At 39.5% G+C, this 16442-nt stretch overlaps 1 protein-coding gene across 1 annotated transcript; it reads left to right on the top strand.

The window, feature by feature from the left end:
• The first annotated feature begins 611 nt into the window (after positions 1–611).
• LOC139875956 (uncharacterized) lies at positions 612–4393 on the top strand. Its single transcript, XM_071863254.1, has 3 exons — positions 612–872; positions 3946–4074; positions 4198–4393. The coding sequence occupies exons 1-3, from the start codon at positions 612–614 to the stop codon at positions 4324–4326; spliced, it is 519 nt and encodes a 172-aa protein (XP_071719355.1). The 3' UTR covers positions 4327–4393.
• The last annotated feature ends 12049 nt before the right edge of the window (positions 4394–16442 follow it).

Raw genomic sequence — 16442 nt, forward strand, 5'->3', positions numbered from 1 at the left:
CCATTTCAGCGATTCAAATATGATGGTTGTTATCTTTTTTTTCTTTATGTTTGATGTTTGATTTTGGGTTTGGTTTGAGTGATGTTCTACGGTTTGAGTTGGATGTTTGATTTGGTAGTGATGAAGTTGTTCTTGAAATTGATGTTACAAAGGTCTTTTAATGATAAAGATGAATATAGAACTACCAATAAAATTTAATTGGGTTTAAAAGAAAAGTAGGTGGGTGGTTGGGAATATTCAGATGTAATAATTTTGGGATTTTATGTATTTTTAATTTGGGGATGAAGGTGAAGGTGGAATGAAGTTAGGATGAAGGTGATTGTAAAATGACAGATTTACCCTCACGTGCTTGTCATATGACTAACTTTAACGGAAAAAATTAACGGAGTTAATGAGTTGGACTATCCTTGCTCAACATTTCAGCCACAGTGACTATCCAACCCCAAATCACCAACTTTGTCTATTCATGCTGGGTGCTACAAACCACATGTACTATCCGCTCAATTTTCTCTCAATTAAAACTGCAATTTTACTGTCCCCATTTTACCCCGTCAATAGTTCAATCTAACCTAAAAATTCAAAAGATTAGAAGTTTTTGGGTCTTCAAAACTATGGCTTCTGTTTTAGGCGTAAGTTTAACCTCATCATTACTCCCACTTTTTTCATCAAAATCAAACACCCGAATCAAATCATCTTCAAGAAACGTTTTCTTGCATCCAAATGGGTTAAAAAGCAACAACTTTTCTTGTTCTGGATTGAAATTGAATGTGGGTATAAACCTTAATAGTGTGATTGTTAGGTGTGAAAGTGATGCTGTTGCTGAAATAGAAGCCACTGAAACATCTAGTGAGAATTATGAGTACCAAGCTGAGGTGCGTTTTATATGCATTCCAATTTATTATTCATATTTGCATATTTGAACTAGGGTTTTACTCAATTTCCTTTTTTCCCTCATGAGTAATTGAGTAGTGTTGTAAAACTCGGAATTAATCGGCGATTACTCAGTTTTTGAAGAGGTCCAAACCAATTAATCAAAATTGGTCAAACATTAATCGGGATTAATCGTTAAACATCCGATTATTCGGCCACCATAACATGACTAATTGGGATTAATTGTTATGGGTCAAATTGTACACGTGCCAAGCACATGACGATGGCAGTTATGTCTTAACAAGATTGGGGACTTTTAGCTTTGTAGTATAAATACTTAGTTAGTTCATTAGTAATAGGTAGCTATTGATTTGTATTGTGTACATCCTTCTCCCTCTAATCTCTGTAATATCTTGAACTATCATTTGGTTATTATCAATATAGTTCATTTCGATTCAATCTTCAAGACCGATTCTTCCTTCGACGTCTTCAAGTTGTTTCGAGAGCTTCTCCGATTCGTATGAATCCAGGAAGTTCATAACAATTGCTATCTAGAGCCACTTTCCTGTCATTTCATCTACGTATCGATTTTGTTTTCTTGATTTGGTTTATAAAAGAAAAGAAATATATAAAATTCTGAATTTATGTTTGTGTGGGAACGAAATCAGATTGGGTGATGGGTTGTAGTCAATACTCAATACAGAGTAAATAAAGAATTCGTGCCATAGTTTTTTGGTGACTTTGAAAGGGAAAAAATTTTTGCAGTTCATCCATGGCAGAAGTTGCACATGAAGTGTTTGATGAAATGTCAATAGTAATGAAGTATAAACAAAATGGTTCGGTTCAAGAGTATTATGATAGATTTGTTGATCTATTCAAAGAAAGGATACATGAATCGTATCTCATTGATATATTCATTTGGATGTTGAAACTAGAAATTAAAAAGGGTGTTAGCATATTCAAACCCAAAAGCCTTCATGATGCTTGTTGTTTGGCTAGGGTGCAAGAAGATACACTAGCGGTAATGAAGCGTAGGACTCAAATGTTTGACAGTAAGCTTTCTGATTCTGCAACTTGTACTATATTCAATGGTGATAATGTCACTGATATTGTGAACTGTGATGCTGAATTGGTGGTGAGCGACGTTCATGATTCTGTTGACAAGAATGAAAGTCAACTATTCAACGAACAAGAAATTCAAAGAGTTGAAGTTGCAGACCATGATTCTGAAAAAGATTCATCTCAAGAACTCGAGAATCGTGACGCGCAAATTAATGGATTAGAAACTGGAAGTAGTTGTAGATTGGGTCGGTCAATTGCAAGGGAACTTTTTACTGAAGATTCAAATGACGCAAACAAAATTGAAACAGGGTCAGAATCTCAGAGTGAATGACAAGCCATCAACTTTTGGTAAGTCAAGCGAAGTGAACACCAATTGTTTTGAGTCGTTGTCTACTCAAAGGCTTTGTAAAGATACGGAAAAAGAGAGAGGAATCGAGTCTAACCGAGTTGTAGAAGAGGATATCAACGACATAACTTTAGTTAGCGATGAGCCAGAAAATGAATCTGTCACTAATATTTGCGTTAGACCGAGTCATCTGCTATGTTCACGTTTGTTGGCTTCTGATTGTGTGAACGGAGATCTTATCAATGGAACCACTCAGAAGGACCCAAAGAATCAGAATTATGGAACAAGAAGGTCGAATCAAGATGATGGGATAGAAAGGGCAAATCAGAATGATGGAATAGAAAGGGTTGCAACTGTTAAAAAGGTTAATTCGAGAACTCTCATTTCTTGTCTAGTAGAAAACAATAATCAAAATACTTACTTGCAAGAAATGAATGTTGGCTACGAAGCTTATGGCAAAGATAACATGACGATTATTGTTTCAATGAAATTTCAATTTTCCTCAGTAGAGCCAAAACGTATGAAGTTTGACTTATGGAAATGGCCTAAGAGGAAAAAGAAAAAGACTACCAAATTGAGGTCAGGATCAAGTCAATGGACTGTTGTTTTTGTAACTCAGTTCATGTCAAAGTCCATTAAGAAGATGTTAAAAACTGAGACTTGGCAATATCTTGTAGTGGGCTATGCAAATACTCCTACAGTCCTACTGATTGGAGTCTTGCAGTTGAAAATGATAAAAGTTTGAAGGAATCGCACCTTATAAATAAATCACTCTTAGCACGAGGAGATAGCTTTATATCAGATGTGGAAGAAACCAATTACTCATTAAATTTTGCAAAGAAAGCATCATCATTCTGGTCAATGAATATTGAGGCAATATTTGTTGCTGCACAGTTTATGGGTAGCTTCTTTCACATGTTGTTGGTTTTTGTAATCCAAAGCATCCAAGTGTTGTGGCCTTGCAACGAAAATAGCTGGTTTGGAGTACACTTGTGGCCCAAATGGAAATCTAAACCATTAATTGGTGATAATTCGCTGAATGCTACAGATCATCAAACTTGCATATGAAAATACCAAGGGGGTGGTAAATGATTTCAGTATACATAGTTACCTCGTGCATGTAAAGTATATCTTTACTTTGAAACACAATATTCTACTGAGAGAGAGAAGAGATAACAACAATGCTGACCTATCAAAACTTATTGGAGCTATGAACTCTTTACAAATGAGATTCTTGAGGACAAGAATCGTTTCAAGGAGAGTGGATTGTTATGGGTCAAATTGTACACGTGCCAAGCACATGACGATGGCAGTTATGTCTTAACAAGATTGGGGACTTTTAGCTTTGTAGTATAAATACTTAGTTAGTTCATTAGTAGTAGGTAGCTATTGATTTGTATTGTGTGTGTAACACATCCTTCTCCCTCTAATCTATGTAATATCTTGAACTATCATTTGGTTATTATCAATATAGTTCATTTCGATTCAATCTTCAAGACCGATTCTTCCTTCGACGTCTTCAAGTTGTTTCGAGAGCTTCTCCGATTCGTATGAATCCAGGAAGTTCATAACATTAATCTGTTAAAATAGGGATTAATGTGTTCACAACCGATTAAACCCTGATTACGTTTGACTAAAGTTGTTTATTTGACCATGCGAACCTGCAGGGAGCAACTATTGATCTCAAACTTCCAAGAAGGAGCTTGTTGGCGCATTTTACGTGCAATGCTTGTGGTGTAAGATCACAAAAGCTCATAAACAGATTAGCATATGAAAAAGGAACAGTTTTTGTTCAGGTTTTTTTACTTTCTTTTACACTCTTGGAACGTTACTAGATTTTTCTTGTTTAGACTAGATTACTGAATGAGCTTGTTAGCGCATTTCACCTGATCGAATGGACGTTTGTTGTTAGTGTACAGGGTGTTCGCAGTATCACAAACTTGTTGACAATCTTAATCTTGTGGTATAGTACAACTTTAAGGAGGAAGTCAACACAAGCCCCGATGCAGATCAACTTTGATGCATTATGCAACTTTATTTTTTCTTAAATTATCATGAAGTTGACTATTTAGATTTATATGGAATTTTTAGTTGTGACGCCGTGTTGAAATATGTATGAGATACTTAACGTTGAGTTTTTTCTGTTTAGGTATTTAGTTGGATTCAATGACATGTTTAGCTCGGGTTCAAATTGGTTGACTTATGGATTCGTTGTTTGTTTTACATTGGTTTACTTTTGAATTCTGCATAATCAGGAAGATATTAGAAGATTGGTTTTGAAATGTTGCAAAGATATGGGTATATTTTATGGTTCAGTTCAGTAGTTTGAGGTTTATAGGGTTCAATATGTGACAAATTTTTTTTAAGATTCTAAAGATGTCAAAATTGGGTTGTAGATGGCTACTGTAACAATAAATCAAAATGCTTTTAAAAGCATCAATTTAGCAGTTGTTGCCAAACAAGTTTAACTTTGATTGCAAGTGTTGGTGTTTGACCATTAATTGTCAAAATGTGGGCTTAAGTTCTACATTCAAGTTCAATCATATGTTCATTTGGGGCAAAATGAAATTTAAGGTTGATTTCAAGTGGTTGAATTTTGAATCCAAATATGGTATGATAGTGTTAGTACGATTTTCCGTATAGCGGCTGTAAGGTACTAGTACAGAAAAGTAGCTGCTCAGCGTGTGGCGTATACTGTTGATTGTTGTTTGCCCTCGAGAAATTATCTCTGCAGACCCGGAACACGGATGGATAATCCGTGGGGTGGCCTCAATCAATCTGGGGATCAATCTGGAATTGATTCGTATAGCGTATTGCTGCTAAGCGGCTAATGTATGTTTAGAGTGAGAAAGAACTGTGTGAGAGAGAAAGTGTACTTTTCTCTGACTGAAGTTCAGATCAGAATGATGTGAAATGTGGTGACCCAGGGGGTCTATTTACAGGGGTAGAATGTCCGAAATTCACGGGATACACGTGTCAATCACTGAATGGTTCTGTTACGTGAAGTATCCGGAATGTCGGTGGCATGTGCTGACATGGCTGCGTGCCGTTCACGCGCTGAGTTAAAGGGCTTATGCATAGAAGCTGCCTGCAGGGCTTACGCTTGACGTTGGGCGGCCTGTTAGACGCTGGACGGCAAATGCTGAAAACCACCAAATCTAGTTATCTCTTGTGCTCTTTGATCAAATTTTCTGTATAAAAATGATGTTTTTATGCGTGTATCTCCTAGGATACACCATTAGATAGCTTCGAAAATAACTTAATGCAGCCCCTGAATTTCAAGACCTTGATATTTGAGGCGGACTAGAGTGTAATGAAAGGGTGGTATCTCCGTATCGGTGTGCATAGAGATGTGGTTGGAGCTTTATAAGCTTATGTATCCTCTCCAGCTCTCCTCCTTTAAGATAGTTTATGCGTGTGATAACTACACTTAGCTTATGGCTTGTCCGAGCCCTCTTTCGGATTTCCTATTCTTTCTTTCCTCATTATGTGAAATCTTAGGATTGGATTAGGATCGTCTCCGGTTCATCAGTTCAATTTTCGGCTTCCTCGATTTATCTGTTCCGATTTTGAAATTTTTGGGAATAAAACCAAAAAGGGAAATTGAAACCAAAATTCAAATTTCGAAACTGAAATCAACCGAAAGCTGAATTTGAATTCTATTCGATTTCTGTTATAACAGAAAAATAGAAGAAAAAATGTAACATAACTAAAATAATCATAAAAAAATTGATTTTGAACCCAACTTTTGGTATTGGAATCGATTTGTGGTCTATATAACCCAGATTTGTAAACTGAACTGGAAATCGAATTAAATTCGGTTTGATTCTATTTTCCAAATAGTTAAGTTTTCAAATTAAATTTCGAATATTGAAGACTCATGACTCTGAGTTGATATGGGTTTGAATTTGTTTTTGTGGTTAAAAGCGTGATCTCTATATCCTGCTGGAAATTGATAGAAATCCCATAAAGAAAGTTGATAGAAATGAGATTTTTTATTATTCATTTTCTTTGGTATACTTGATAAATAAATTGTGATGAACCTAATAACCAAAACAAAAAAGTAGTCCCCGTGAGCCGTTGAACTATAATATGAATTTTGTATCATCCAAATATCGATCTAAAAGAAGCTAGTTCGGCCTTATTGACTCGTTTTAGTTCCAAGAAGAAGATGAAGAATACTAGACCGTTAAATAGGCACCACTTTTTTAATTATATTCGAGGGAAAAAAAACATTTGAAACGTAATAAAAATCGAAATTTACTTAAGTGGTGTGAACGAGTTACACTTGTTAATCTAATGTTGAACTTGAATGATGTAAGTGAGGAAGACGATGATTATTCATCCTCTCAGATGCGGACATGTAGCAGGCTGGATTTAGATTTTGGCTATTCTGGAGATGGATAATTGGGATTTCAAGTTGTAGATTCAGAGTCTAGTCGTTGAGATTCTTTCGAAGGACGGGAACGAGCGGAATCAATGTGTTCCAATTTCTGGCCACACGTTTCTCTGGATCATCATAGCGTACTTCCACATATCCACAAACGCCTAGACGACGTTTTTATTCCTGGGCAGCATAGGGATGAGGACAAGCGAAGGGAACAAGTCCCTTAGATTTCGCACATAGGAGATCGAGACACAGCCCCAGGGCTACGCAAGAAAGCTGTAACGACCCTGGATTTTCCAACGTTTATTTATTAATAATTGTTATTATTAATACTTGTGATTAAACAAATGTACGTTATTACATTTACATGTTGCCATGATTGCCCGTACTTGACTTTAATTGCCCGAAACGTCTTTGTGACACGCGAAACTTACACGAATAATATTTTCAAGTATTATTTACATTCATGATTAATTTTATTAATCATTTTAATTAACTATAGTTATTAGTTAGTTACTTGGGCTTTAATTGGACTTATTTGTTAATTAATTGAACTTGGGCTTTGATTAATGTTATGGACTCTTGAACATGGGCTTATAAGCCCACCCTACCCATTTATATGGACTAACTAGCCCACTAAGACATGTAAGTATTATTTAGATCATGAAACTAGTTAGTTAAGTCATTAGGAATCTAGTTTGCACATGATCCCCATGTAACCACCTCTATTACCCACACTTTTAAACTTTAACATGCAAGAACACCATGGGCAAATCCCTTCTTTTTTTTCTGCAGCTGGCCGTGGCCTTAGAAGGCCTAGGTGTGTTCTTTTGTTTCATTTTTCTTATTACTACTTCACTTGTTCACTCTCATTTACAAACACACACATACTTGCAACTCTTTTTCCTCTCTTTTTCTCTCAAGTTTGTAAGTATTATGAACTTCTTTTCTCTTCTTTTTCTCTTTGTAAAACCGAATACTAACACCACATAATCATCATCATAACTTGTTTCATATTATTGTTTAGATACTTGTTCTTGTTTAATGTTTGATTACTTGTAGTTACTAGTTGTTACTTACTTACATGTACAAGAATCAAACTCATTAGTTTCATTCTTCTTTTATCTTGTATTACAAGAACACTCAAGAACATAAACTTACTAGTTATGTTCTACATATACTTTCTTAAAAGATTGCAAGTTCATGTGTTGATTAAAATCATACTTGTGATTCATGAAGTAAACTTCAAGTTTACTTTCTTAAAGATCAAACTTTGGTTTGAATCTTTAAAGTATGAACAACCATGACTTATTAACTTGTTTATTTAGTTTACTACTTCATTTACTTGCACTTTAATTTTGTGATTTTGGGTTGTTGTTGGTCAAGTACTACAAGTTAGTCTTGATCTCATTTCTCTTGAACTAAAAGTTAACTTTACTAGTTCAAGAACATGTAAATGAAACTTTTTAATTAGAACTTTGTACACTTATGATAGATCTAGACTTTTGAGTCTTGGATCTTCAAGATCAAACTAAGAACTATGTTCTACAACTTAAGATCTTGATTTCATAAGTTCACTTTCAAGTTTGTAACTTATTATTAGTTTTAAAGTTCATGTATGTGTTAGATCTAAGACTTTGATGTAACTTTGGTTCATCAAAACACTTGCAACACTTAAGTGAGTTGTGCTTCATGTCTTAGACTTGCACTTGGGTTATGATGGTCAAACCTTGGTGAAAATGATGCAAACACATCAACGAGTTGTACACTTGAAGCTACATGCATCAAGGATGAGAACCGTGATAAGCATCGAACACCAAGAACCACCGGAACCTACTGACCTGTCTGTTTTCTGTATTCTGGGTCTGATCAGTAAGACCTGGGCTGTTGTGATTATGATTTTCAAATAGCTCTGTTCGAGTAGATAATTTTTCATATAGGACTCGTCTTAATCCGAGTTACGTTTTAGGATTTATGGCCCTCCGATCGTCACTATGTCCTTTTAACGTTGTGCAGAAATTTCTGACCTACTCGCACTTAGACCGTCGCCACGGTCAAACGAAGACGAGTTTGCTTCTGTAAATTTTACCACACTTAAAGGACTCATATACGGAGCCATGGCCACTGGTCTCACCTTATTTCAGTAGGTATAGAGGCCGTGGTGACTGACCGAACTCAGCCTTTGTTTTAAACTACTTTCATAAACGAAACCTACTTTACACCTTTTGTTTAATGATGAATGATGATGACCCTTAAGACCTTATTTACATACTTTTAAACCTATTCGGACGATTTACTGACCTAGTGATATTTTGACTTAGGTTGAGGACCCGTTTGGACGACCTTCATTACTTGCTTACTTTCCGAGTCATACTTAACCGCTACTTTATCATTGTGAGTTATAGCATTCCCTTTTTACTTTAACTTATTTTGGGAACTGGGAATACATGCGGATTTTATGTTTTACATACTAGGCACGAGTACTTAAACTTATATATGTGTGGGTTATACAACGGCATAAACATTCCCTTTAGCTCGGTAACGTTTAATCATTGGTTTTTGAACCGTGAACGCGAATCTTAGATATGGATCCATAGGGTTTGACATCCCCACTCGGGCTAGTCGGCTAGCATTTAACGAGTGTTTAATACTTCGTAAACATACGCACTTGCCAAGTGTACTTTCAGGGGGTATAAACGTTAAGTTAGTTACCAAGTGCCCACGGTTAACATATACTTTATCATACTGTTTTGAAACGCTCTTTGTAGCACTGAAATCTCGTGGCCTACCTTACTTACTGTTATATTTAAACTATAGCTCACCAATCTTTGTGTTGACGTTTTAAGCATGTTTTTCTCAGGTGCTTAAGGTTATTTGCTTCCGCTGTCGTGCTAGTCTTGCCGTAGACACCCGCTGCTCTAGTGTTATCACCGCATGAACTGATTATCTTGCATTCAGACTTTAATACATTTGAAACTATGTTTTGTAACGACCTAAGGGTCACATACATTTATTCATGCTTGCTATTCGTAGAAGCATACTGTTGGTGTAAAACAATTGACGTCGGTTATGACATCATCTTTTTATCGTGAATGCAACTTCTTTTATTACAGCATATAGTACTTAACCTTGTAATGATCCTGTTGTTGATGATTCGTACACGATGGTTTTGTACGGGGCATCACATTTGGTATCAGAGCATTGGTTGTAGGGAATTAGGTTGTATTAGTGAGTCAAAGACCGACCCGAGTAGGATTCACTAATAGGACTAATCTACAACTTGCTAGTTTACGTGTTTCTGCTGAACTTACTGCATGCTGTTGCTTACTTTTACTGCTCTATGCCGTATGCTACTACATGATTTCACTACTGTATGATATTACTTACTTTCGATTGCATGCTACTTCTGTACGATTCGTTATTATTGCCATGCTACTTATTGTTATACATGATTTAAGCTGTTGGCCTAATACGTGCTTGCTTTATGACTTACTGACATGGAAAATTTATTTTTCCTTGTTCAGATGTCGGATGTTCCACCTGCTATCGTTTTGGGCAGTTTAGACTCGTCAGCCACCCCACTTGCTGCTGCTGCCGACACACCGATCCCGCTACCCACGAGTGACCCCGGCGCTTCATCTTCCGGGACTACCAGCCAGGCGCCTGCACCAGTGGCTACTATTGACGGACACGTAGACCCTACGGAGATTCCAGCTCCGTCTGCTCCCGGACCCTCGGAGCCACTGCCCCTCATCGGCGATGTTGTGATTCCCGCGGAGTTCGGGGAAGGGCCATTCCGGAACCATATGCGCATGCCGTGCCGACGCGCTCCTAATGGACGTTTAGTGCCGATTTCGCCAGGCAGATACAGACAGATGATGGCCGCCCACGGACGGCCAGTTCAGCCACCCGTACAGCCACCACATGATTCGGATGACTCATCATCCGCAGATTCTTCATCAGATGACTCTTCCTCAGACGACTCCAGCGATGATGAGGACCCTGCTGATGTACCTATTCAGCCACCCTCCACCCCGCCGAAGAAGCGGTATCGCTTCGACGGTACCATCATTCCGGGGATCAACGGAGGACGAGCCTTCACTGACGCGTTTGGTCGACGTCGTAGGGTTACTGCTCGTAAGCGGCTTGTGTCGTACCCTGCCGACCCACAAGTGTGTAAGGCACCCCTTTACGTACTGACTATTTCTGGAGCCGGAATGTCTGCACCCCGTTTCGTGCGGTCTGCACCACCCGCACCCCCGGCACCACCCGCCCCACCGCCTGCCTCTAACGAGGAACTGAGGAGGGAGGTGGGAATCCTCCGAGCTCGGGTTACTGAGCTCGAGGAGCAGTTGGCTCAGGTTTTAGACATCCTACACCCACCTTCACCGTAGGACCTTTTGTATTAGATTTCATGATGTAATCTAGTTGTAGTTTCATATTTCACTTATGTATTGTACGAATCTATCATGATGTATGAAACTTATTATTAATGAATGGAAACTTTGTGATGTTACTTTTTGCACAAGTGTTCTATTTACGTTACTGTATGGTGTTTTGCGGTACTTGTATCAACTTGCGTTACTTAATTAACATGTGTGGTGCTGTTTACATGTTGGTTGTTATATACTATATTATTATATATTGAATGCTGGATTTTGACTTGAGTCAAAATGTTTGTATAGAACACCATGGCTAATGGTCGATCCACACCTACTGCTGCTCAAATTGAAGAGATGATCCAAGAACGTGTAGCCGCAGCCATTGCGGAAATGCAACCCCAAGCTCCACCGCCACTACCACCGGTTATTCAACCCGTTCGAAATGGGTGTACTTACAAGGAATTTCAGAGCTGTAAACCACATAACTTCAGCGGCACTGAGGGACCGGTTGGTCTCACCAGATGGTTCGAGAAACTTGAATCAGTATTCCCAGTTAGCAACTGTTCAGAGGACAACAAAACCAAATTTGCTTCTTGCACGCTATCTGACGGCGCGCTCACGTGGTGGAACACAATAGCACAGGCACAAGGCATTGATGAGGCGTATGCTACGCCATGGGAAGAATTTAAATGTGCCATGATTGAGGAGTATTGTCCGAGAACCGAAATCCAAAAGATGGAAATGGAATTCATGCAGTTAAAGGCCGTTGGGAACGACCTTGATGGTTACAACAGGAGATTTTTGGAACTAGCCCTGATGTGTCCGACAATGGTCACCCCAGAATTCAAGCGAATGGAGAGATACTTCTGGGAACTCCCTAAGAGCATTAAGGGAAACGTCACCTCGTCCAAACCACCAAATGTCCCAGAAGCGATGCGCATGGCGCATACTTTAATGAATCAAATAACCATCGATGAACCGGAGAAAACTAAGTCTGAAGCGGGTACTAGCGAGAAGCGCAAATGGGATAACCACAGCAACAACAACAACAACAACAACAGGGGAAGGAACTATGATCAGAACCCGGCGAAACGACATGAGGGTTTCAGAGGAAACAACAACGGTGGAAACCCCAACAACAACACCAACTCCAACCCGAACTACAAGGGAACCCTACCTCAATGCAAGAGGTGTTACAAACACCACACTGGGTATTGCAATGTTGTCTGCGAGAAGTGCCAACGGACTGGGCATGTTGGAAAAGACTGCAAGGTCACCACTTTGAATGGGAAGCCGAACCCCACAGGGCCAAGGAAGTGTTACGAATGCGGACAGACGGGCCATTTCAGAAATGCGTGTCCAAACAAAAGAAAAGATGGCGGACCACCCCGCGCTAGAGCTTTCAATGTTAATGTAAGGGACGCACGCGAAAACCCCGACTTGGTGACAGGTATATTCAAAATCAACAATCTTTTAGCTTCTGTATTGTTTGATACTGGTGCGGATAGAAGTTATGTATGTAGACATTTTTGCGATAAGATTAATTGGTCATTAGTCCCGTTAAAAGAGAGTATGCTTGTCGAGGTCGCCAATGAAAAACTTGAGAAAGTTGACCATATTAGTCGAGGAGCTATTATCAACATAGCTGGTGCAGATTTTGAAATTGATTTGATACCTATCAAACTGGGAAGCTTTGACGTGATCGTTGGTATGGATTGGTTGAGCAAGATAAGAGCCGATATTATTTGTGGAGATAAAGCTTTTCGTATACCGCAAGGAGACGGTGAACCACTGGTTATCTACGGAGAGAGATGTACCTTGAAGCTGAACCTCATTAGTTGCGTGAAAGCGCAAAAGATCATGAAGAATGGACGTTTTGGTGTCCTAGCACATGTGAAAGCGGTAGAAACTGAGGTGAAGAGCGTGAACGAAGTTCGAATTGTGAACGAATTTTCTGATGTCTTCCCAGAGGAATTGCCTGGATTGCCGCCGCAGAGAGCAGTAGAGTTTCAGATCGATTTAGTGCCAGGAGTAGCACCTGTAGTTCGCGCACCTTATAGACTCGCACCTTCCGAGATGCAAGAATTACAAAGTCAACTACAAGAGCTGTTAGACCGTGGATTTATCCAACCAAGTTTCTCGCCTTGGGGCGCACCTGTGTTGTTTGTGAAGAAGAAGGATGGATCCTTCCGTATGTGTATCGACTACCGTGAACTCAACAAATTGACAATCAAGAATCGGTATCCCCTGCCCCGAATTGACGATCTTTTTGATCAACTACAAGGATCGAGCGTCTACTCAAAGATCGATTTGCGATCCGGTTATCAACAGTTGAGGGTGAAAGAAAGCGATGTAATGAAGACTGCATTTAGAACTCGTTATGGTCATTATGAGTTTCTCGTGATGCCATTCGGTTTGACAAATGCACCTGCCGTGTTCATGGACCTCATGAATCGTGTCTGCAAGCCGTACTTGGATAAGTTTGTTATCGTCTTCATAGATGATATCCTCATCTACTCTAAGAGTGAAGAAGAGCATGAGCAACACCTCCGACTAGTACTTGAACTCTTGAGACAAGAGCAACTTTACGCCAAATTCTCCAAGTGTGAATTTTGGTTGAAGGAAGTACAATTTCTGGGTCATGTTGTGAGCGACCAGGGTATCAAAGTTGACCCCGCCAAGATTGAAGCCATCAGCAAGTGGGAAACCCCCACTACTCCAACTCACATTCGCCAATTTTTAGGTCTCGCCGGTTACTACCGAAGGTTCATTGAAGGATTTTCTCTGATTGCGCGTCCTTTGACCGCGCTGACTCACAAGGGCAAGAAGTTCGTTTGGGAACCCGCACACGAATCAGCATTTCAAACTTTGAAGAAGAAGTTAACCTCCGCACCTATCCTATCGCTTCCCGAAGGTTGTGACGATTTCGTTGTTTATTGCGATGCTTCGAAGAGTGATTTTGGTTGTGTACTGATGCAACGATCAAAGGTTATTGCCTATGCCTCCCGCCAATTGAAGATTCACGAGCGGAACTACACTACTCACGATCTTGAACTTGGAGCCGTTGTCTTTGCGCTCAAATTGTGGAGACACTATTTGTATGGAACTAAGAGTACTATCTTCACCGATCACAAGAGTCTCCAGCACATCTTTGATCAGAAGCAACTGAATATGAGACAACGTCGATGGATCGAGACGCTCAACGACTACGATTGTGAACTCCGTTATCATCCTGGCAAGGCCAATGTTGTAGCTGACGCTTTAAGCCGAAAGGAGAGGACGACACCTCTTCGTGTTAGGGCTCTAAACATCACCATCCATTCGAACCTCAACAGCCAGATCAGAGTAGCCCAAGATGAGGCTCTCAAGGAGGGGAACATATCTCATGAACATTTGAACATACTTGTCTCTCGATTCGAGGTTAGGGAGTCTGGACTCCGATGTTATGCCGGAAGAATTTGGGTACATTATTATGGAGATCTACGGAACCTTATACTTGATGAAGCACACAAATCGAGATATTCGATTCATCCTGGAGCGGGCAAAATGTACCACGATCTTAAGGAACAGTATTGGTGGCCGAATCTTAAGAAGGACGTTGCGACTTATGTTGGTAAGTGTTTGACTTGCTCGAAGGTTAAAGCCGAGCATCAGAGACCTTCTGGTTTACTTCAACAACCGGAAATCCCACAATGAAAGTGGGAAAGGATAACGATGGATTTTATCACCAAGCTACCAAAGACGGTGGGCGGATACGATACCATCTGGGTTATCGTTGATCATCTTACCAAATCTGCACACTTTCTAGCGATGAAGGAAACGGATACAATGGAGAGACTTGCTCAATTATACATCAAAGAGGTTGTATCTCGTCATGGTGTACCGTTATCGATCATCTCAGATCGCGATCCCCGTTTTGCTTCTAGATTTTGGCGTTCTTTGCAAGAAGCCATGGGAACTCGTCTTGATATGAGTACTGCTTATCACCCTCAGACTGACGGGCAAAGTGAACGAACGATTCAGACCTTGGAGGACATGTTGCGTGCATGTGTCATTGAATTTGGAAAGGCTTGGGAAAGGCATTTGCCGTTAGCCGAATTCTCGTACAACAACAGTTATCACTCAAGCATTAATGTCGCACCTTTTGAAGCATTGTATGGCCGTAAGTGCCGATCTCCTATTTGTTGGGCTGACGTAGGCGAAAAACAAATCACCGGACCCGAGGTAGTCCATGAAACAACGGAGAAGATTGCTCAGATTCAAGCTAGACTTAAGACTGCCCTCGATCGTCAAAAGAGTTATGCCGATCTTAAACGTAAGGACTTTGAATTCAACGTGGGCGACCGTGTAATGTTAAAGGTTGCACCATGAAAAGGTGTGATCCGTTTTGGAAAACGTGGAAAGTTGAACCCAAGATACATTGGTCCTTTTGAAATCTTGGAACGTGTTGGACCCGTTGCTTACCGTTTGGATCTACCAGCATAATTGAGTTCAGTTCATCCTACCTTCCACGTGTCAAACTTGAAGAAGTGTCTTGCTGCACCTGAACTTATCATACCACTTGAGGAGCTTACGATTGACGACAAACTCCACTTTGTGGAGGAACCTGTTGAAATTATGGATCGTGAGATCAAAACTTTGAAACGCAACAAGATTCCGATCGTCCGAGTACGATGGAATGCCAAACGAGGACCTGAGTTTACTTGGGAGCGAGAGGATCAAATGATGCAGAAGTATCGTCACCTTTTCCAGACTCCTCCATCTACCTCAGCTTAAAATTTCGGGACGAAATTTTCTTTAACAGGTGGGTAATGTAACGACCCTGGATTTTCCAACGTTTATTTATTAATAATTGTTATTATTAGTACTTGTGATTAAACAAATGTACGTTATTACATTTACATGTTGCCATGATTGCCCGTACTTGACTTTAATTGCCCGAAACGTCTTTGTGACACGCGAAACTTACACGAATAATATTTTCAAGTATTATTTACATTCATGATTAATTTTATTAATCATTTTAATTAACTATGGTTATTAGTTAGTTACTTGGGCTTTAATTGGACTTATTTGTTAATTAATTGAACTTGGGCTTTGATTAATGTTATGGACTCTTGAACATGGGCTTATAAGCCCACCCTACCCATTTATATGGACTAACTAGCCCACTAAGACATGTAAGTATTATTTAGATCATGAAACTAGTTAGTTAAGGCATTAGGAATCTAGTTTGCACATGATCCCCATGTAACCACCTCTATTACCCACACTTTTAAACTTTAACATGCAAGAACACCATGGGCAAATCCCTTCTTTTTTTTTCTGCAGCTGGCCGTGGCCTTAGAAGGCCTAGGTGTGTTCTTTTGTTTCATTTTTCTTATTACTACTTCAC

Source organism: Rutidosis leptorrhynchoides, chromosome 11, assembly GCF_046630445.1.
Source record: "Rutidosis leptorrhynchoides isolate AG116_Rl617_1_P2 chromosome 11, CSIRO_AGI_Rlap_v1, whole genome shotgun sequence".
In the NCBI taxonomy this organism is placed as follows: domain Eukaryota; kingdom Viridiplantae; phylum Streptophyta; class Magnoliopsida; order Asterales; family Asteraceae; genus Rutidosis; species Rutidosis leptorrhynchoides.